The 23,387-nt window shown below is 45.1% G+C and overlaps 4 gene segments (V, D, J or C); all 4 read left to right on the top strand.

Moving 5' to 3' along the window:
* Nucleotides 1-1,732: 1,732 nt before the first annotated feature.
* On the top strand, nt 1,733-2,287 carry LOC130032377 (T cell receptor beta variable 5-5-like). The segment is given in 2 exon segments: nt 1,733-1,781; nt 1,911-2,287. Coding segments are annotated over 2 exon segments (426 nt in total).
* Nucleotides 2,288-7,228: 4,941 nt separating this feature from the next.
* On the top strand, nt 7,229-7,764 carry LOC130032375 (T cell receptor beta variable 5-1-like). The segment is given in 2 exon segments: nt 7,229-7,277; nt 7,406-7,764. Coding segments are annotated over 2 exon segments (408 nt in total).
* A 1,008-nt stretch (nt 7,765-8,772) lies between these two features.
* LOC130032374 (T cell receptor beta variable 5-1-like) lies at nt 8,773-9,363 on the top strand. The segment is given in 2 exon segments: nt 8,773-8,821; nt 8,951-9,363. Coding segments are annotated over 2 exon segments (462 nt in total).
* A 9,145-nt stretch (nt 9,364-18,508) lies between these two features.
* On the top strand, nt 18,509-19,043 carry LOC130032373 (T cell receptor beta variable 5-1-like). The segment is given in 2 exon segments: nt 18,509-18,560; nt 18,679-19,043. Coding segments are annotated over 2 exon segments (414 nt in total).
* The last annotated feature ends 4,344 nt before the right edge of the window (nt 19,044-23,387 follow it).

Below are 23,387 nucleotides of genomic sequence, written 5' to 3'. Positions count from 1 at the left end.
TCATGCATTTTCCTAGGAAGGAACTTCCAGCCTCTCTGCTTCCTAAATTCGCTGAGCATCCAGCATCTTCCAAGTTCCCCAGGATGTAACCACAGAACAAATATTCAGCTGTTTAGGAGGTGTAATCAGGATGTTGTATTTACTAATTTACTAACACAAGGACATATAACTTCAAGTAAAACACATTTTGTTCTCAGATTTCAGGATTGAGGTGTCACCTGGGTCGTTTTGTTGTTATAGACCTTGTGGTTGGTTTTGTAGGGTTCTGGCTGATGTGGGGTCAGTGATCAACTCCAAAATGCTCAACTGCCACCAGGTCCACAGCAGAAGATATGAGGGCCATGCATCACATCTAGCGTAAGCCAAGAAAGTGCTCTTCTTAATCACAATCACTTGAACCTAATTAGTTTTGCAACCTAGTTTTAGATGAAGTGCTGGAAGAACAATCTTCGATTCAAGGACTTTGAGAAGCAGCTCCATTGTTTTTGTCTCAGTGCCTCATTCAGGATTCAAACTAGATAAGAGTTGGGGCTTCTTGTCCAGTGAGCTTAAGAAAAGATTCTTTGTCAGGCAGTCAAAGGAATATCTCTGTAAGCCCGTGGTCAGCAGAACCAGAGTTTCTTCTTTATAATAAAGCATGTCCGTTAATGGGAAATGGTGTTAGATAGAGGAATATGATTTTCACAGCTAAGATATTTCTTCAGATTTTTTCCAGATGCCCAGTGATAGAAAAGGGGCTGTCTACAGTTTTAAGGATGTATGCACTGACATTTCTGGGTATGAATGTCAGTCTATGTACAGCTACCTTGTGGATAGGTCATATCATTATTCATTTCTGGAGTTTATAAATATGAGAATAAATAGGAAAAGTATACAAAGATTTATACAAAGGGCACTGACTGAATTCGGTTGATAATTAAGTTCAATAGATGGGAGTGTCTAAATATGATTTTTCAGGCGCAGCTCTGGATGAGCATACTAAATGTCCATCCACTTGATATTTATTGGTGGCCTGAAGGCTTCTAGTTTGTCTCGACCATCTTAGCATAGTAATTGCTCATCAGTGGAATGCTGGTTTGGACAATCTTTTCCCTCCACTATCTAAAGCTGGATTTGAAAATCAATCTCAATTCAACAGTCCATGCCATCAGGAAACGGCTGTCTGGTGGATGTGTTAAGGCTGAGAGGAAAATTCTGTTGTTGATCAGACATTTGTCCATATGGAGATTCTGTGGGTCAAGGATTTCCAGGAACCTGGAGGGGGAGACAGTGACCCAGGAGATAAGAGACAGCATGGATGTCACTTCAGTGATTGTATCCTAAAAAGTGGCACTGGTGATACTCCCATAGGCCAGGCAAGCACAGAGGCACCTGGAGCCTCAGTCTGCACTGGGAGGCCAGGATACAACCACACAGGAAGTAGAGGCAAAGACTGGGGCGGCAGGGGGAGTACTGGTATAAAAGGCAGGCACAGGCAGAGGAGAGCAAGGTGCATGAGGGCATCTGAGGACAGTTCTCCAGGGCTTTACTGAGAAACCCCATAAGTAGAGAATGCCACAGAGAGAATCGATACTGAAGCCAGGGACCCTGGGCCAAAGCACAGCTCTCAGACTAGGGAACATCACACAGTGACATCGCACAGTGACATCACAGCAGAGGCTCCTATCAGCACCAGGAAGACAGAGCTTGGAGCCTGCCCTGCCCTAGGGGCTGTCTGTGTCCTGAGGCTGCCATGGGCTCCAGGCTCCTCTACTGGGTGGCTCTTGGTCTCCTGGGAGCAGGTGAGTCCTGGGCACAGGTTGGGCCTGGGTTGTGCTTTGCCAGGCCTGGGAACTCCCTGACAACCATGAGGGCTGCATCAGGAGTTGCCCCTGTGTCTTCCTCAGCCCTTTCTCTCTGCTCCCCAACAGGCCCTGCGGATGCTGAAGTCACTCAAAGCCCCAGACACCTGGTCAAAGCAAGGAGTCAGCCAGTGACCCTGAGATGCTCGTATGAATCTGTGCATGACTATGTGTACTGGTACCAACAGGCCCTGGACCAGGGCCCTCAGTTCCTTGTTCAGTATTACAATGGGGAAGAGTATCGAAAAGGCAGCATCCCTGATCACTTCTCAGTCCAACAGTTCAGTAAGGACTTCCGCTCTGAGCTGAGCGTGAGCTCCGTGAAAGTGGCCGACTCTGCCCTGTACCTCTGTGCCAGCAGCTTATCACAGCCCTGCCTGCTCAGCTGCCTCCTGCACAAAAACACCCCTGGCCAGCCCAGGAAGTGGCATGAGGGAAGCAGCTAGTTGGCTACACTCAGCCTATTCAGAGGACCATCTCTGTCCTCATGTACCAGAGAGGACTTGATAAAAGCTCAGGTCATGTGTTTTTTTTTTTTCCCACCTGTGTATCTGAATGAGGGGAAATAACTTTCCAAGATTCACGTTTCAAAACTAAAGGGACAAGAAATACAAAATTGTCATTCCTCAGTGTAGGATAACAATTGATTTCTCCTTTTCTCCCTTGCCACATGGAGCTTTCAATGTTTAAAATGTTTTCTTTAAAATTTTGAGTTTACCTCAGGGGGAGCCATATACAGCAGCTGAAAATCATTTTCAGGAAGATGCACAGACTCAGAAAATTATTAATTCATTTCTTTAAAACGCGACTAAATGACTCTGATCACCCTTGAACAGTGCAGGACTATTGGACACTTTACAACAAGCACTGCTCTGGGTTCAGGGGCGGACTGAAGTTCGAGTACAACAAATGAGACTGTTTTGTGACTGGAATTGTTCTATTTCAAAATCTTGTGTTTTTGTAAACAGAAAAGGGGGAGATGTAGGATAACAATTGATTTGTCCTTTTCTCCCTTGCCACAAAGAGCTTAAACTTATCAGGTTGCTCCCAAGTCACTCCCATTCCTGTTTATCTGTAACCACTTCTCTATGCTCTCCGCCCCAACCAGTTAATCAGCTTTTCCCCTAGTCAGAATCTGTTAATTTGTAAGGTCAGATCCTTGTAGGACACTGAACTTGTAAATTAATATTGCCTTTCTCCTCTCCTTATGTCTTTTGAATAGATTACCTTAATGCAATGTCCTGTTTGTATAGATATAGGAAGACAGTTAATATTATGTTTTGTAACTTAGGATTTAATTGGCTTTGAATATGATTCACTCCTGAGCATCTGCTTTCTCGGCTTAAGCCTCAGTTGCCCTCACTTCCTAGCACCCCCAAAAGCAGGGTCACGACGAGGGACTGGATGGAACCAGAGCAAGCTGGTAAGCTATGTGATACCCTGACATCACAATTGGCCAGGCCAAAGTGCCACAATTCTTAACTATAAGTTAAGAGCTTGATCGTAGACAAGAGAATCTGGGGTGACAGGTCTGAGAGAACCTGGGCCCTCCATGACATAAATTTCTTTTATGGAATATAACAAGACTGTAAGAGTGGGCTGGGGTAGGCAGAGGAGAGACAGGAGTGAATGGAGAGAGGATTGGAATAAACTGCAACTAAGACCAACCAGCCTGGCCCTCGTTTCCTTCCTTCACGGACCATCGCCAGTGACCTCCCTGGAGTGGGGAAACGACCTTAGACTATCAAACGTGGACAGCGGAAGAGATAGACCGCTGCAATCCTTTTGTGTTTACACACTCAGCAGAAATGTTTCTCCATCTACCCCCAAAGACATTCCCTCTACCTTCTTTCTTAGTTCAGATTAGCAGGACTTGGAGCATCATGAATCTTCAATAATTTACTCAACCTTTTTCCTGAAAACTTCAAGGAACACGTGAATTTAAGCAAAGTGTTTTCAGTGTAAAGTCTCCATTCGAGACTTTGTTGTTACTGTGTTTGGCATATCGAATATGTCACGGGGAGCTTGCCAGGCTCTGCCGTGCGGGCGAAATACTCTCGGTAGCTTGCCGGGCTCTCCGAGAGGGGCAGAGGAATCGAACTCCGGTCAGCCATGTTGGCTGCGTGCAAGGCAAACGCCCTACTGCTATGCTATCTCTCCTATGACAAACCAAATGACACAAAAACCTATGAGCTATATATCTGCATTCCTGCTATATTTCTGCATTCCTCTGTCTTGTGGAGCTGGGTTCAGTGGACTCCTTCAGGGAGACTCTATAGATACCAGGATCGCAGCTGTGCATTCCAAGATACACACCAGTGTGGAGGTATTTGCCATGAAGAAACCTGTCTGCATTGCAATGGCTGGAAAGAAATGAAACAGAAATGATTTTCATTCAATCGCTAGTGTTTGTTTTTCAACGTTTAGGGGACCATCCTCTGCTTATTCCCCAGGCATGCACCTGATGAGACTGACAGTGAAAATAAGCATGTTTTCTGACTTGCACTCTTTATAGGCCCAAGAGAGCAAATGTGTTGTAATTACTCTAGAGAGAATCACAGTGATTCTTTGGCAACCGTCTCTCACATATGTAGGTCTGTTGTGGAACTGCAGAATTGCTCCAGGTAGGTAGAAATGAATGCTTTCGTCTGCCAAGTAGAAGTCCTACACTTTTAAAACTTTAATTAGGAATCATAAAATTACATGCAATTACTTTTCCCACTTAAAAATATTGAGGGAACTTGTTCTTAAGATAAAGAATTTGACCAAGTGAAATAGCTATTAAGATGAAAATCTGGCATCTAATCCTGTCTATTTGCCTCTAATTTCCAGTGTTATACCTCTGCTGCCACATATTTCCACAGGAAGAAAAAAAATACATCAAAATGAGACCTGTGTCCATGTGTTCCTCTGAACTAACAGGCAGTTCTAATTTTATGTTACAGCCAGAGAAGGACTCACTCAGGGAAGGGTGGGGTAGAGGAAAAGTCCCTCCCTGACCACCCCTTGCTGGGTCCCCCTTCCTGCTATATGCCTTTTCTCTCCTGAGCAGACAAACGTAGAACCCACTCATGGCAGGCAAGTTCCAGGCAAGTTCCAGGGCACAATTTCTACTTATTTGGACACACTAAAGACCCTCCTTTGCTATTGTCTGAAATCTTACTATTGTTCCTTCAAATGTAAGGGATGTTTGAGCTGGTGAAAGGATTCTTGATTGGAGGTCTTTTCCATTCAGCACTTTGGATATATCATTTATTATCTTTCGGGTCAGTGGAGTTAGTTGTTATGAGTCTTATGAGGGTTTCCTTACTCAGAATCTCATAATTTTTTTTCCTGCTTTTAATCTCTCTCAGACCTTGACTTCCCCTACTGGCACCAACAATTTTCATCTTTATTCTTCTTGATGATATCTCATAGATTCCCTACACTGCAATTTTTAATTCTGACTTGGTTTTGTTTTGGACTGACACCCAGCAGTGCTCAGGGCTTTGTCCTGTCTCATGCTCAAGGATTACTCCTGGCAGAGCTTGGAGAATCAAAAGTACTGCTGGGGACCAAACTCAGGATGGCTGTATGCAAAGGGAGCATCCTATTCATTGTACTATCTCCCCTGTCAGAATTCTCGTAAGTATCGTGGTGCTTTGGCCTGGCCCATTTTGATGCCAGGGTAGCTCACAGATTGCTCACAGCTTGCCCAGGGTCTATTCAGTCCCTTGTAGGGACCCTGCTTTTTGGGTTGCTAAGAAGTAAGGGGAACTGAAGCTTAAGCCGAGGAAGCAGATGTCCAGGAGTGTATATTATTTGGAGTCAATTAACTCCCAAGTTACAAAAGCATAATATTAACTGTCTTCCTGTGCCTATACAAAAAGGACATTGCTTTTAAGTAAACTGTGTAAAATGACATAAGAGAAGGAGAAAGCAATATTTCATTCACAAATATAAAATCATAGATTTCTGAGGAATCTGACCTTACAAGTAAACAGAGTCTGATTAGGGAAAAAAAGGTGATAGACCGGTTAGGGAAGAGAGCACAAAGGAGAGTTTACAGATAAACACAGAGGAATGGAAGTGCCTCAGGAGCACTGTGATAAACCTAAGCTCCCTGTGGCAAGGAAAACAGGATATAACAATGTTATCCTAAAATCTTTAGAGCTAAATTCCATTAAACACAGAAAAATGGAGGTGCTTCAGAAGCACTGTGATAGGTATTACCCAACAAACCTAAACTCTTTGTGACAGAGGAGAATGGACATACCAATGTTAAACCTAAAATGTTTAGAGCTATATTCCAACATCTATAAATTTAATTCTCATAACTAAGATATTTCTTGAAGTGAGCAAAAAGTGTAGGGGAGACTTTCTATAGGAATTTGTGCACCGATGTTTCTGGGTAATGAGAGAAAATTTGGTGTAGTTAATCTATTGATCTATTCTATAATTCACTCTAATATTCCACGATTTTATGATGACAAAAATAAATGTGTGGAGTATGTATACATACATTATGTATACAAGATTTTATAAATACAAAACTAAACGTATAGACTATGTATACATACATTAGCAAATTCTGCACTATCTGAAACTTGTTCATCATTTAGTTGTTTCTAAAGAATAACCACTTGACAGCATCAAACTGTACTTTCATGGGCTGAATTCTTCTGACAGGTCTAGTCCATCCCAGCAAACTAAATATGTTATAATTCACTTTACCAAGTTGCTGGTCCATCTACTTTCTACCTTATCAGGTTAAAGCTAGTGTTGATTTTAACTCTAACTTAGTGAGGCTGGGAGCCATGGAGCACAAACTCAGGATATGGGATGAGTTTGCTGGGGTGCTTTTGCTACAACATAGGTAACAGAGCTAATACAAGTTTGTCTATGAGTTTGCGAGCCTTCGGTCACCAGGAGGCGCTGTGGACCCACTTACTGCCTGCCGGCCTGGAGGGAGACAAGTGCCAGCAGAGGAAGTGTTTTTATCTGCCTATACTGGGGAGGTGGTTTGAGTTCCTTGTGTAGGTTCTGAGACACATAGCGATAACACACGGACCTCTGCCCTGGAAAGTGCTGCTCTATCTTGACCCAGTGAGCAGAAAGTGATCCATTTCCCTGGTACTTTATAGGAAAAAGCTGCGTGGAAAGTTGGGTTTGAGATGGGTCAGGCGGAGAATTCTACTCAGCCCATGTGCACCCTTTGTTGAGTTCCTAGAAGGAGACAAAAACAGTCATGTAGAGGATCTTTCTGCTTTGCCTAGGGAGGACCAGGGCCCTGCCTGCAGTGACACACAGTGACATCACACAGTCACAGCAGAGGCTCCTATCAGCACCAGGAAGACAGAGCTTGGAACCTGCCCTCCCCTAGGGGCTGTCTGGGCTCTGAGGTTGCCATGGGCTCCAGGCTCCTCTGCTGGGTGGCTCTTGGTCTCCTGGGAGCAGGTGAGTCCTGGGCACAGGGGAGCCTGGGCTGTGCTTTGCCAGGCCTGGGAACCCCATGCCCACCTTGAGGGCTGCAGCAGGAGGTGCCCCTCTGTCTGCCTCAGCCCTTTCTCTCTGCTCCCCTACAGGCCCTGTGGATGCTGAGATCACTCAAAGCCCCAGATACCTGGTCAAAGCAAGGAGTCAGCCAGTGACCCTGACATGCAACTATGACTCTAGTCATGACTACGTGTACTGGTACCAACAGGCCCTCGGGAAGAGTCTTGACTTCCTTGTTTCATATTACGGTGGGCAAGAGAATCAGAAAGGCAGCCTCCCTGATCACTTCTCAGTCCAACAATTCACGAAGAACTTCAGCTCTAAGCTGAGCATGAGCTCCGTGGAAGTGGCCGACTCTGCCCTGTACCTCTGTGCCAGCAGCTTATCACAGCCCTGCCTGCTCAGCCGCCTCCTGCACAAAAACACCCCTGGTCAGCTCAGGAAGTGACAGTCAGGGAGGCTGCCAGGCAGTGAGGCTCAACAGTGAAAAGGGCACTTTCTCTCTCCATAGGAGAACATTTAGTCCTACAGATTCATTGAGATTAAGTACTTTTTACTTACATGCATGAAAGAAAGGAACTTTTGGGGATCTCATTGGTTCAACACCATAATGAATCTGATAAACAAACAGCAGAGTATTGAATGAAGTATGGTGCATTTCCACATGATAGTTTGTGTGAAGAAATACATTATTTTTGATCTCCTTTGAATCTCATTATATGATCAATGCGGTCAGTTATTTCACAAGGACATGCACCCCTCCCACTCTGTGTGAAGAAAGGGTTTTCCAATAAACCTATAGCTCCCCCCCTTGGCCAATACTCATCTTCGGTCTGTAATTCACCAGTTCCTAAGTCCTGTCCTCAGAGGCTTCATCTGACAAAGAAAACTCTGCCCTCAAGTGTTACTGGACAGACCTTACATTCTGAAGAAAACTGCATAGAAAATTGATGAATGTGATGACAATATAACAAATGAAACAAGTCCCATAGAGATCTCACAGAGTCATGTGGTCACAGACATCATAAAGGCCACTGGGAATCCATAAAACGTCTTAGGAATCCTCAGAATCACAGACATATTCACGTGAGTAAGGCCATTGAGTTGTGAAAAGTTCATCTTACGAATAAACTTCAGTCAACAGCAAAGAAGCTGAACCGTAAATGGAGGGAAAAATAGCCAGGCAGCTGGAATGAGAAACGGGGGTCAGACAAAGCAGGCCGGAGAATAAAGTGCATGAACTGAACGGCACCGAACTTACTTTGAAGGATGTCAGAGTAGGAAATGACACCCAGAATCTCCTGACAGGCCAGTGGTGCCCTGAACCAGGGCCCAGTCTACAGCAGAGACACATCACACAGTGACGTCACAGCAGAGGCTCCTATCAGCACAAGGAGAACAGAGCTTGGAACCTGCCCTGCCCTGCCCTAGGGGCTGTCTGGATCCTGGGGCTGCCATGGGCTCCAGGCTCTTCTGCTGGGTGGCCCTTGGTCTCCTGGGAGCAGGTGAGTCCTGGGCACAGAGTGGGCCTAGGGTGTGCTTTGCCAGGCCTGGCAACCCCCTGCCCACCATGAGGGCTGCAGCAGGAGGCGCCCCTGTGCCTGCCTCAGCCCTTTCTCTCTGCTCCCCAACAGGCCCTGCGGATGCTGAGGTCACTCAAAGCCCCAGACACCTGGTCAACGCAAGGAGTCAGCCAGTGACCCTGACATGCAACTATGAATCCGGGCATTATAATGTGTACTGGTACCAACAGGGCATGGACAAGGGCCTCAAGTTCCTCATTCAGTATGACAGTGGGAAAATGAGAGACAAAGGAGACATCCCTGAGCGCTTCTCAGTCCAACAGTTCACGAAGAACTCCAGCTCTAAGCTGAGCATGAGCTCCGTGGAAGTGGCCGACTCTGCCCTGTACCTCTGTGCCAGCAGCCTCACAGCCCTGCCTGCTCAGCTGCCTCCTGCACAAAAACACCCCTGGCCACCCAGGAAGTGGAAATCAGGCAGCCAGGCCCCAGTAGTACAAGGACATTCTCTCTGGGCATATTTATAAAAGAGAATTTATGTCCAGAGCCAGTCAGGAAAAATGACTGGGCACTAATTCACATGTATGAGGGCAAACAACTTTTTTACGATTTTACTTTAAACTACCTGGAACTAGTTTAAACTACTTTAAATTAGCTTTAAGCTTTAAACATACTTTAAACTACCTGGGCTGGAGTGATAGCACAGCAGTAGGGCATTTGCCTTGCGCATGGCCGGTCCGGCTGACCTGGGTTCTACTCCTCCGCCCCTCGACCCTCTCTGAGAGCCCGGCAAGCTACTGAGAGTATTTCGCTCCCACGGCAAAGCCTGGCAAGTTACCCATGACAAATTTGGTATGACAAACACAGTAATCAGAAGTCTCACAATGGAGACGTTACTGGGCCCGCTCGAGAAAATCAATGAAGAAATGGAGGACAGGACAATGACAGCCGGGAATCAAAGATGCTTCGTCCCTCCACAACTGTGACTTCCACCTCACTCTTGAGAGAGTTCTTCACCTCCTATGATTCCTCTCTGGTCCAGAAGAACAAAACTGGAAACCTTTCACAAGGAATTCCCTGAGAATCCCCAAGAAGCATGATCGGGGCTAAGAATAGTCACTGGTTTTCCCTTGGGTAAAGGGAATCAGAAATTTCTGCATCTTGTTCTCTTGTGAAGGTGGCCAAAGGATCACTTTCCTAAACTGTTTGAGGGCTGGAGAGATAGCACAGCAGGTAGGGTATTTGCCTTGCACGCGGCCGACCCAGGTTCGATTCCCAGCATCTCATATGGTCCCCTGAGCACCGCCAGGAGTAACTCCTGAGTGCAGAGCCAGGAGGAACCCCTGTGCATTGCCGGGTGTGACTCAAAAAGAAAAAAAAAATGTTTGAATATGAGGTTTTCAGATGTTCTTGGTCGTTCTAGGCCACAAAACAAGGGGAGGGAATGGGCTGTTGGGAAAAAAATAATAGTGTTTGTGTGTGGTACTATTTGCAGGGATGACTCAGAGGATTGTGGGGTACTGGCAGGATTGAATCCAGGTCAGTCACTTTCAGGACAATCCTACCTGCTACCTATGCAGCCCTAAACAGTGCCTTTTAAACAGATTATTAGAGCTAGAAATGACAAGGTAAGGAGTATACTGAATGATTTGGGGGCTATTAGTAGCTGTTGAAAGGAGGTTTATTTTTTATTTTTATTAATTAATTTTGTTCGTAGATATGTTACGCTCCCCTGACTGGGAATCGAACGCAGGCCGTGGCAGTGAATTAATTAATTAGAACACCAATTAATTAATTAATTAATTTTTAAATTTTTGAGTAAAATTCGGCAATGCACAGGGGTTACTCCTGGCTCATGCACTCAGGAATTACTTTTGGCGGTGTGCAGAGGACCATATAGGATGCTGGAAATCAAACCCAGGCTGGCCACATGCAAGAAAAATGCATTACCAGCTGTGATATCACACCAGCCCCTTGTAAATTTTTTAATTTAATATATTTGTAAAGGGTTGGAGCGATAGCACAGCAGATAGGGTGTTTGCCTTGCATAATCGACCTTGCATGAGGTCGATTCCTCTGCCCCTCTCGGAGAGTCCAGCAAGCTACAGAGAGTATCTTGCCCACATGGCAAAGCCTGGCAAGCTTCACATGATGTATTTGATATGCCAAAAACAGTAACAACAAGTCTCACAATTTATGGTGATGGTTCTGGAGCCTGCTCGAACAAATCGATGAACAACGGGAGGACAGTGCAGTGCTATATTTGGGAACTTCTTAAGTAGTTCTCAGGAGTCCCACGGGCCACTCCTGGTGATACTCAGCCTTCTAGACTGAGTTTAATGCTGGGGCCCATGGATGTGAAGCCTCTCAGGCCCATGATGTAGGGGTCTCCAGGACACACCTATTGTTGCTCTGGGGACCAGTGGTCCTAGAGGTGCTTCTGCACTATCTCCCAGGCCTTAGTTTGTTTTTTATTTTTATAGTTTTGAGGTCACATCCTGCTGTGCTCAGGGCTATCCTAACTCTGAGCTCAAGGATCACTCCTGGTGAGCTCAGAGGACTCTATGGGATGCCAGGGATTGAACCTGGGTTGACTACAAGCAAAATAAGCACCCTACTACTGTACTATTGCTCCAGCCTTCTGGTTTATATTTTTATTTACAGTTTTTTTTACTTTTGTTATTGGGACATATCCAGGCAGTGCTTAGGGGTTACTCATGGCTCTGGACTTGGGGATTATTCCTGATGGGCTTGGTGGACCATATGGGATACCAGGGATCAAACCCTGGTTGGCTGTGTGCAAGGCAAGTGCCCTACCCATTGCACTATCTCTTCAGCCCAGGTTTATGTTTTTAAATAGGAGACCAGGTCCTCAAATACTAGTGCTTGTAATCTGTGTGGTACCAGAGATGGTACTTAAGGCCTTGCACATGTCAACCATGCACTATTTTGCTTGAACTAGGTCCTGGCTGCTGCTGCTGCTGCTGCTGCTTCTTCTTCTTCTTCTTCTTCTTCTTCTTCTTCTTCTTCTTCTTCTTCTTCTTCTTCTTCTTCTTCTTCTTCTTCTTCTTCTTCTTCTTTCTTCTCCTTCTCCTTCTCCTCCTGCTTCTCCTCCTCCTCCTGCTTCTCCTCCTCCTCCTCCTCCTCCTCCTCCTCCTCCATCTACTCCTCCTCCTCCTCCATCTACTCCTCCTCCTCCACTTCCTCTTCCTCCACTTCCTCTTCCTCCTCCTCCTCCTCCTCCTCCTTCTTCTTCTTCTTCTTCTTCTTCTTCTTCTTCTTCTTCTTCTTCTTCTTCTTCTTCTTCTTCTTCTTCTTCTTCTTCTTCTTCTTCTTCTTCTTCTCCTCCTTCTCCTTCTCCTTCTCCTCCTGCTTCTCCTCCTCCTTCTCCTCCTCCTCCTCCTCCTCCTCCATCTACTCCTCCTCCTCCTCCACTTCCTCTTCCTCCACTTCCTCTTCTTCCTCTTCCTCCTCCTCCTCCTCTTTCTTCTTCTTCTTCTTCTTCTTCTTCTTCTTCTTCTTCTTCTTCTTCTTCTTCTTCTTCTTCTTCTTCTTCTTCTTCTTCCTATGAGAGAGTTCTTGGAAGCATGACATACTACCTAGATTATCCACCCGCACGGCAGAGCCTGACAAGCTACCTGTGACATATTTGATATGTCAAAAACACTAACAACAAGTCTCACAATGGAGACATTACTGGTGCCTGCTCAAGCAAATCAATAAACAACAGAGGACAGTGCTACAGACAGTGTAGTGTTATTGTTTGCAGGAGGAAAGGAGAAGAATAATTTTTATTCATTTCTCTTATTCAACAAACTGTTGTGTTTCATACACCTTAAATGATTCCACACATCAAAATGAAAATAAGTGTGTTGCTTTCTTTAGAGAATTTAAATGTTTTAAATACCAACATTTTGGTATTTATTCAAATATTGAACTATCTGGAAGCCACCCATGACTGTGTGTGGGATAAATATAAATAACAAAAGATGAGTATATTAAAGCACATGTTGATTCTTCTCCAGTCAGAAAATTAATAGGAAACTAGGGCTATGTTTATTGGCAATTAGTTACGACAAATAAAACCATACTTTTAACTTTAATTACCAGAGTAAAGCCCAAGGAAACGCAGTTACTGCTTTGACATTTAAACTGTAGGATTTGCCCTTAGGTAATTAGCATGAGCAATAGATAGCGGGTAAGGCGGTTGCCTTGCAGGAAGCCGACCTGGGTTTGATTCCTCCATCCCTCTCGGAGAACCCAGCAAGCTACTGAGAGTATCCTGCCCCTGTAGCAGAGCCTGGCTCCCCATGGTGTATTCAATATGCCAAAAACAGTAACAACAAGTCTCACAATGGAGACATTACCGGTGCCCACTAGAGAAAATCCATGAACAATAGGAGGACAGTACTACAGTGCTACAATTAGCATGAACAAATGCAACCGTGACTGGGATTTAGAGGTTTAATTCTAAGTCGTCTGTTGGCGTCAAAGTACCATGGGTATAGGTATAAGTCTGCCCTCACGCACACCCACAAAGAGAGAACCCCCCTCAAATTCAGATGTGTTCCTGTGGTTTCTCAGCTGTGGTGAGAAATAGAGGAGCAAAGGTAGCACCACGACAGACTCATAAAGAAGCCAGAAGCAGCTAGGCCTAGGTTTCGGTTCCAGAATTTCTTGAATTGAGCGTAGATTCCTGGAATTGCGTCATGATTTCCCCAAAATGAGATAGCCATGGTGCAGTCAACTAAAGTTACAATCAGGTGCAGGTAGGAAAGTCCCCACTATGTAACCCTTAGGTAACGCTTATGTAACTCTGACTTATAACCAATCAACGAAGTACAAGTAGTGAAAAGCCCCTCAAGACTGTTGCCAAAAGGGTGGTCCAGAAAAAGGGTGGTGCTTGGAAAGTCCCTGTTTTATAATGCTATGGTTCAAAAGGCCCTCACTTTTGAGACTCGGGGCCACTTGTTCTGAGAAGGCTACCGCTGTGAGTTGGACGAGGGCCCTAGCTTGAGCTAGCCAATAAAGACCTCTTGCTTATTGCATCACAACCTGTCTTCATGTGATTCCTTCAGTGGGATCTCAGCCCAGTTTAACCAGTGTCTAGTTGGTCTAAGAATCACAGACACAGGTGGGCTCACCCAGGAGACCATGGGGCAGAGAAACCGCTCTCCTGCTTTGCTTCTGCTCCTTCCCACTTCCCTGAGGAGCACCCATCTGTCTCCTGAAGCAGAGAAGTCCCTGAACCCACCCCCTGGAGAGGCAGGCTCTGGAGCAAGAAATGTGCTTAACAGGACGATTCCAAATCCTCCCTTGGTGCTAATTTCATCTGTGTCCTTATTGTTGTGATTTTTATCGATTGGGGGCCACACATGGTGATGTCCAGAATGTATTCACCATTTGTTGCTTCAGGGTTACACCCAGAATAGAAAATTCTATCAGAAGATGCATTACATGGGGAGGTGACTGATGACTGGAAGCATAAGGCCCTCCTCAATTTGGCGATATGATTAGGGGACACTTTAAAATATCCCAATGAATTTGATCATCCCAGCAGCCAGATACGGTAGAAACATAGTGTTTTTCCAAGTGCTTGATTCTGTGCTCCCAGACACGGTGTTACTGAGTACCCAGGATCTTCCAGTATGTAATAAGAATGATGCAGATATCTGCCAGGCAGGTATAATCAGGGCTGGAGCTATAGCACAGCGGGTAGGGCGTTTGCCTTGCACGCAGCTGACATGATCGACCCGAGTTCGATTCCTCTACCCTTCTTGGAGAGCCCAGCAAGCTATGGAGAGTATCTCGCCCTCACGGCAAAACCTGGCAAGCTATCCATGACGTGTTCGATATGCCAAACACAGTAACAAGTCTCACAATGTTACTGGACCCACTCGAGGAAACAGATGAACAATGGGAGGACAGTGACAGTGACAGTGACAGGTATAATCATGAGGACACATTTGCTAATTAAAACAAAGGGAGATGACTTCCAGTAAAGCATACTTTAGTTTCAAGTTCAGGATGATTGGTGCCTAGATCATGTCATTGTTGTTTACTTTGTTCTTGTTCCTGAGGGACCACACTCAGGGTTTCTGATGGGTGTGGGCTCAGAGGTCACCACTACACTGCTCAGCCTCCAAGAGCAGGCTGTACCAAGGACCACATCAGGGCCTGGAACCAGTGTTCTGCCTCTTGAGGCATCACCCTGGTTCACTAACCTGAGTTGTTCCTTTGGACTGTCCCAGATTGACTGATGGAGAACAGACTTTGACGCAAACACTTGTGGCTACAGTTTGGTCATCCCAGGTGCCCAGTTCAGCGTTCAGATTAGATGAGAGCACACAGGCTCCAGGTCTGAGGATGTCAACTTTGACTTTAAAAGAGAAGATTTCTTGTCAAACATCAAAGGAACATCTCTGTAAGCTTGTGGTCAGCAGAACTGGAGTTTCCAGTTTATAATAAGGTGTTTTCTTTAACCTGCATCAGCTTAATGTACAGAAATAGAAAATTCATAACACATATATTTCTGGAGGTGTTTTGCTAGAGACGAAACAGTGGGAGACGGTGTGTCTATTGGCAGACAGATTTGACCAGTTATTTCTAGGTAATGAGAGAAAGTGTTGGTCTGTTTGTAGACGCTGATACTATACTTACCAATTCATTTTAAAAAATTATAAATTAAAAGGAAATGTGTAAAGCATATAAATTTTTTAAAATAAAGCACACTGCGGCTGCAGCGATAGCACAGTGGGTAGGGTGTTTGCCTTGCACGCAGCCTAACCCAGGTTCGAATCCCAGCATCCCATATGGTCCCCTGAGCACCGCTAGGGGTAATTCCTGAGTGCAGAGCCAGGAGTAACCCCTGAGCATCGCTAGGTGTGACCCAAAGAGTAAAAAAAAAAAAAGCACACTATTGGGATTTTTTATAGGTGCTTTATGGGCAGAAAAGATATTACAGTCTGTAAGGTGTTTGCCTTGCATGTGTGTGATCTGTGTCCAATCACTGGGACCATGTATGATCCCCCAAACTCCTCCAGGAGTGATGCCTGAACACGGAGCCAGGAATAAACCCCATGCACAGACTGGTGTGTGGTCCCAAACACTCCCCAAATAATTGATTTATGTTCAAGATATAGAAGTGTTTTATTCTGATTGATCAGAAAGAACTATGGAATACTCTACAATTCTGGACCAAAAGACCATTCGTGGTCTAAATGGTTCTGGTTCTTTCATCCATCTTAAAATCATAATTTCAAGGGTGCAATAATGAAAAACTTGTCAGTGGAATTCTGTTTTGGAGAATCTTTCTCCTTCTCAGTCAAAGACTGAATTTGAAAATCAACCTAAATTCAACAGGTAAGAAAACCAATGACTGGTTGACCTGTTAGGGCTGAAGGGAATTCCTGTTATACATCAGACATCCACAAGGAGGTGCTGTTGGCAAAGGTGCTGCCAGGTCCCTTGGAAGAGGGGAGGGCTGTCCCATTAGGAAGTTTCAAGGCTGTTACCCAGGAGATGATGTGGTAAAAAAGGAAATTTCACACACACACACACACACACACACACACACACACACACACACACACGCCTACAGTGCGGGAAAGTGGAGCAGCACCCAGAACCTGACTGCACAGCAGGCCCTGAGGCTGCACGGGAAGTAGAGGGAGAAGAAGCTGGTACCTGATGTAAGGATAGGCAGAGAACAAGGTGCCCGAGGGCACTTGGGGACAGAACATTGACCCTTGGTGGAGGGACCTTACAGGAGGAGATGACCCCTAGAGTCTCTACTGACATTCCCAGGGTGAGGCGGGCAGGGACCATCACAGCAGTGACTGTGATAGGCAGGAAGAAAGGTGGATCCCAGAAGTGCATGTTGGGTAAAACGCTGTCAGAAACCTGAAGGAAACATGACAATTTGAGGAACAGCAGACCTATCTGAGGAGCCCAGAGAGTCACTGAGAGGAAGAATTCCAGACCAAGTCCAAAAGAGGAGAGTGGGCCGGACCCCAGGGAGAGAGACACCCCAGACCAGAGTAAAGGCTATGCAAAGAACATCAAAAGAAAACCATGGACTGCTCCTCACCAACCTCCCCGCCCCCCCACAACCACTCTAGCATTGGAGGTATTGGGGGGTGTGGTGGGAGAACGGCTGGGGAAAGTGTCTAAAAACTAACCAGGCAGAGGAGGAAGGAGGCATCACGGGGCATGCAGCCACCCGCTCCGCCACTTGACATGTGAAGTTTCAGACTTTGACTTCAGGATGTTCTTTCTTTCCACTCCAGAGAAGCCCGTGTTTCCTCCTGAGCATGTATTTCAAACTTCCTCTCTTTAGCTCCCTAAAAAACTATTATTTCCTCTTGAAATTTTTTTTTTAAATGAGGGAAAGGCAACAAACACAGAAGGCCTGGAGAAGACAGGGCTGACTTTCCTTTCCTGCAAAAATCAATTCCTTGCTCCAGTCTGAGTCTGGACTTCCGGTGCAGCTTAGAGGCTGGATGTGGTGAGTGTCTGTGCTGTTCAGGGCCTCAGACCTGACTGACTCATCCTTCCTAAATCTCCCAGGCACCACCCTGGGTGACAGAGGAGCAGAGAGAGAGTGAGAAAGCAGTAAATTTCATTTTTTTTATTAAGAGTTTTATTTTATTATTATTTTTTTTAATTTATTAATTTATTGAATTACTGTGGGAAAAGTTACAAAGCTTTCAGGTTTAAGTCTCTGTCATGAAATCATCAAACACATTTCCCTTCACCAGTACTTATTTTTCACCAAGAAGAACCCCAATATACCTCCCTCCCAACCCTCCCAATGCCTGTGAGGCAGATGAATTCTAGTTAACACTCTATCTACTTTGATTAGATTCATTGTTTCGACAAAAGATGCATTATTATTATGTAGAGTTTACACCCCCAAATCAGACATGTTGAAAAGACATTCTGAAATAATTTGTTTCTATAGCTGGTTACAAGAATCAAATGATGATGCATGGCCACGTGATTTTGGATTTCTGATATTTTACTTATTAAGCCTGGAAGTATTTCTGCCGAGAGTCAGATAATTATGAGAATGGTTTCTGTGGCTCTAGAGCCATGGCCGTGCCGGAGAGCCGCTTGTGGGGGGCAACTCGTGACCTCGGTAGGGCGCAAAGGACGAGCCCAGAATGCCCCCCTTCCCATGAGGTTTCAGTCAGCTCCGTCATGACCGGCTCATACCTGGCTTTCCAAAAAGCTCTGAGGCAGCTACCATCTTGTTGTCCAGAGGGAAAAAGACAGAAGGAAGCAACATCCTATTCCCTCCGGGCAGGTAAGAGTTTTATTTTTAATATTTTATTTTATTTTTTGCTTTTTTGGGTCACACCCGGCAATGCACAGGGGTTACTCCTGGTTCTGCACTCAGGAATTACTCCTGGCGGTGCTAGGGGGACCATGTGGGATACTGGGAATCGAACCCAGGTTGGCCACATGGGCAAGGCAAATGCCCTACCCACTGTGTTTCCACTCCAGCCCCTAGATTTCATTCTTGAGGCTGCCAAACGCCACCACATCAGTTCACATAAGCTGCCTGGGAACAAGCCGACAGCGTGACGTCACAGCAGAGGCTCCTATCAGCACCAGGAGGACAGAGCTTGGAGCCTGCCCTGCCCTGGGGGCTGTCTGGGCCCTGAGGCTGCCATGGGCTCCAGACTCCTCTGTTGGGTGGCCCTTGGTCTCCTGGGAGCAGGTGAGTCCTGGGCCTGGGCTGTGCTTTGCCAGGCCTGGAAACTCCTTGCCCACCATAAGGGCTGCAGCAGGAGGTGCCCCTGTGTCTGCCTCAGCCCTTTCTCTCTGCTTCCCAACAGGTCCTGTGGATGCAGAGGTCACTCAAAGCCCCAGACACCTGGTCAAAGCAAAGAGTCAGCCAGTGACCCTGAGATGCAACTATGAATCCGGACATGAGTCTGTGTACTGGTACCAACAGGGCATGGACCACGGCCTCAAGTTCCTCATTCAGTATTTCTATGAGGAGGAGAAAGACAAAGGAGATATCCCTGCTCACTTTTCAGTCCAACAGTTCATGAAGAACTCCAGCTCTAAGCTGAGTATGAGCTCCGTGGAAGTGGCCGACTCTGCCCTGTACCTCTGTGCCAGCAGTTTATCACAGCCCTGCCTGCTCAGCTGCCTCCTGCACAAAAACACCCCTGGCCAGCCCAGGAAGTGGCAGTGAGGGAGGCTGCCAGGAGCAGGGCTCAATCTGCACAGAAGACGCTCACCCCTTTCTCACCCCAGAGGCAGCCCTGCCTCTGACTTGCTCTCCAGGTTCAGATTAGCATAACTGGGAACATCCTTTGCCTTTCATGATTTTACATGTCTCCTGAGAACTCCAAGGAACATATGACTGAGGGCGAAAAGTACCCACTGACTTTGTTGGGCCAAAAACGAACCTGCAATTTGTTCAAATAGGTGTGTGTGTGTGTGTGTGTGTGTGTGTGTGTGTGTGTGTGTGTGAAGGTGGCCACATGGCAGCTTTCCTAAAGGCTTGTAGTATGAGGTCATCATATGGTCTTTTCAGAAAAGGCTGTTAGTAAGAATAATGCTATGTCCTGTACATGCAATTATCACCAGGGAAAGAGCAGGAATACCTTCTGTATTAATCTTAATCAACAAATACTTGGGTCCCATTATTGTAAATTTTTATATACACCAAATAGAAATGAAATGTGTTTTGTGCTTTAGAGATTTTCAGATTTTCAAAATTCAAATTTATTTGTTCACCCAAATATTCAGCCAGTTCTGTCAGTGTGCAGGTAAAATATAAAAAAAAATGCTGACACATTAATGCACATGCATACTTAATTTTCTCCTGGAAGATTATCCTTAGGGGAAAAAATCTTATTTTTAATGGACAGTTATGGCAAGCATAAACTATTCTTTATATCTCAACTATCACATAATACCCTAAATAGATGTATTTAGTAGTTGAATTTTTTTCTTCTTTTTTTTTCTTCTGGAGCGATAGCACAGCGGTAGGGTGTTTGCCTTGCACACAGCCAACATGGCCGACCCGAGTTCGATTCCTCCGCCCCTCTCGGAGAGCCCGGCAAGCTACCGAGAGAATCTCGCCCACACGGCAGAGCCTGGCAAGCTCCCCGTGACATATTCGATATGCCAGACACAGTAACAACAAAGTCTCCAATGGAGACGTTACTGGGCCTGCTCGAGCAAATCGATGATCAACGGGAGGGCCTTTACCTTTAGCTTTACCTTTTTCTTCTTGGGTCACACCCAGCGATGCACAGGGCTTACTCCTTACTCCTGGCTCATGCTCTCAAGAAATAGTCTTCATGGTGCTTGGCGGTTAAGGGAACATATGAGATGCTGGGAATCGGACCCTGCTCGGCCGCATGCCAGGCAAAAGCCCTTCCCGCTGTGCTATCGCTCCAGTCCCAGTAGTTGAATTTTTAACGGAAAGAATTGAAGACTGCAGCAATGGTACAGCGGATAGGGCACTTGCCATGCAGACGGACAGTGGGTTTGGATCCACTTTACCACGTGGTTCCATTCCTTAAACATCAACAAGAGTGTTGGATATCAACCCTGTGTATTAGTCTTCACCAGTGAATCGCCTCTTTCTTCCTCCTAGAGAAGTTTAACATGTCCTTGCTAACATCTCTAATTTGGTTAAAGTCTATCTTTGACCTTCCCTTTTTGTTGGATATTAACCGTAAGTGCTTTAGACTTCATCAGTGAATTGCCCCGTTTCTTCCTCCCAGAGAAGTTTAACATGCCCTTGCTGCCATCCCTAACTTAGTTGAAGCTTATCTTTTTTTTTCACTTTATTTTATTTTATTTTTTTTTTACAGTTGTAGATTTACAATTTTTTGTGCTTTGGTTTCAATTATACAATGAGCAGATACCCATCCCTCCACCAGTGCCCATTTTCCACCACCATGGATAATATCCCTCCCACCCCCATCCCCCCATCCCCCCTTGTCTCTGTGGCAGGGCAATCCCCTGTGTTCTCTCTCTCCTTTTGGGTGTTGTGGTCTGCAAAAGAGGCATTGAGTGGCAAACATGTTCAGTCCATAGTCTACTTTCGACATGCATCTCCCCTCCTGGGAGGATCCTCCAAACATCCTTTATTTGCTGCTCCCTTCTCTATCTGAACTGCCCTTTCCTCTAGGATACCCGGCTGGCCTCTAAGTTATGGAGTAATCCTCCTGGTGCTGATCTCAGCTATTCTTGGGTATTAATCTCATACTTTGTTACTTTATATCCCCCAGATGAGTGCAATCTTTCTATGTCTAGCCCTCTCTTTCTGACTCATTTCGCTTAGCATGATACTTTCCATATTGTACCACTTGTATGTAAATTTCATGACTTCATCTTTTCTAACAGCTGCATAGTACTCCATTGTGTAGATGTACCAAAGTTTCTTTAACCAGTCATCTGTTCTTGGGCATTCAGGTTTCTTCCAGTTTCTGGCTATTGTAAAGAGTGCTGCAATGAACAAACAAGTGCAGATGTCACTTCGATTATACATTTTTGCCTCTCTGGGATATATTCCCAGGAGTGGTATTGCTGGGTCAAATGGGAGCTCAATTTCTAATTTTTTGAGAATCGTCCATACTGTTTTCCAGAAGGGTTGAACCAGTGGACATTCCCACCAACAGTGAAGGAGTGTCCCTTTCTCGCCACATCCACGCCAGCATCGGTTGCTTTTGTTCTTTTGAATGTGGGCCAGTCTCTGAGGTGTGAGATGGTATCTCATTGTGGTTTTGATCTGCATCTCCCTGATGATTAACGATGTAGAGCATTTTCTCATGTGCTTTTTTGCCATTCGGATTTCTTTCTTGAGAAAGTTTCTGTTCATTTCATTGCCCCATTTTTGGATGGGGTTGGATGTTTTCTTCTTGTGGAGTTTAACCAGTATTTTGTATATCCTGGATATCAACCCCTTGTCGGATGTGTATTCGGTGAATATCCTTTCCCATTCTGTAGACTGTCTTTGTATTTCGGTCACTGTTTCTTTGGAGGTGCAGAAGCTTCTTAGTTTAAGATAGTCCCATTTATCTATCTCTGTTTTCACTTGCTCGGCCAGTGGCATGGCATCTTTGAAGATACCATTAGCTTCAATGTCATGGAGGGTTTTGCCAACTTTATCTTCAATGTACCTTATGGTTTCTGGTCTGATGTTGAGGTCTTTAATCCATTTTGATCTTACTTTTGTACATGGTATTAGGAAGAGTTCTGAGCCTATTTTTTTGCATGTAGCCGTCCAGTGATGCCAACACAATTTATTAAAGAGGCTTCCCTTACTCCACTTCACATTACTTGCACCTTTATCAAAGATTAGATGAGCATATGATTGAGGGGAGATGTCAGTGTATTCAACCCTGTTCCATTGGTCTGCAGTTCTGCCTTTGTTCCAGTACCATGCTGTTTTAATTATTACTGCTTTGTAGTACAGTTTGAAGTTCGGGAGGTTGATTCCTCCCATTTTCTTTTTCCCAAGAATTGCTTTAGCTATTCGTGGGGGCTTATTGTTCCATATAAATTTCAGGAGTGTTTGCTCCATTTCTTTGAAGAATGTCATGGGTATCCTTATAGGGATTGCATTGAATTTCTACAATGCTTTCGGTAGTATTGCCATTTTGACAATGTTAAGTCTCCCGACCCATGAGCAGGGGATATCTTTCCATTTCCTCATGTCCTCTTTTATTTCCTGAAGTAGCGTTTTGTAGTTTTCTTTGTACAGGTCGTTTACTTCCTTAGTTAAGCTGATTACTAGGTACTTGATTTTCTGGGGCACAATTGTGAACGGGATTGTTTTTATCATGTTGCTTTCTTCTCTCTCACTGTTTGCGTATAGGAAAGCCATGGACTTTTGAGTATTGATTTTATAACCTGCAACTTTACTATACGAGTCTATTGTTTCTAGGAGTTTTTTGGTGGAAGTTATTGGGTTCTCTAAGGAGAGTATCATATCATCTGCGAATAGTGAGAGCTTGATTTCTTCCTTTCCTACCTGAGTGCCTTTAATATCTTTTTCCTGCCTAATCGCTATTGCAAGTACTTCCAGTACTATATTGAACAGCAGTGGAGAGAGTGGGCATCCCTGTCTCGTCCCTGATCTTAGAGGGAAGGCTCTCAGTTTTTCCCGATTGAGGATGATGCTTGCTGTAGGCTTGTGGTAGATGGCTTTAATTATGTTGAGGAAGGTCCCCTCTATACCCATTTTGGCTAGGGTTTTCATCATAAATGGGTGCTGGATCTTATCAAATGCTTTCTCTGCATCTATTGATATAATCATATGCTTTTTATCTTTTCTTTTGTTGATATGGTGGATTATGTTGATTGATTTCCGAATGTTAAACCATCCTTGCATCCCTGGGATGAATCCTACTTGGTCATGGTGTATGATCTTTTTGATGAGTAGTTGGATTCTATTTGCTAGTAGTTTGTTGAGGATCTTTGCATCTGTGTTCATCAGGGATATCGGCCTGTAATTCTCTTTCTCTGTGGTATCTCTGTCTGCTTTTGGTATCAGTGTGATATTTGCTTCGTAGAA

The sequence above is a fragment of the Sorex fumeus genome, unplaced genomic scaffold (genome assembly GCF_029834395.1).
Source record: "Sorex fumeus unplaced genomic scaffold, SorFum_2.1 ptg000048l, whole genome shotgun sequence".
In the NCBI taxonomy this organism is placed as follows: Eukaryota; Metazoa; Chordata; class Mammalia; order Eulipotyphla; family Soricidae; genus Sorex; species Sorex fumeus.
The sequence above is the reverse complement of the archived record's forward strand: the minus strand, read 5'-3'. Positions and strand labels throughout refer to the sequence as shown.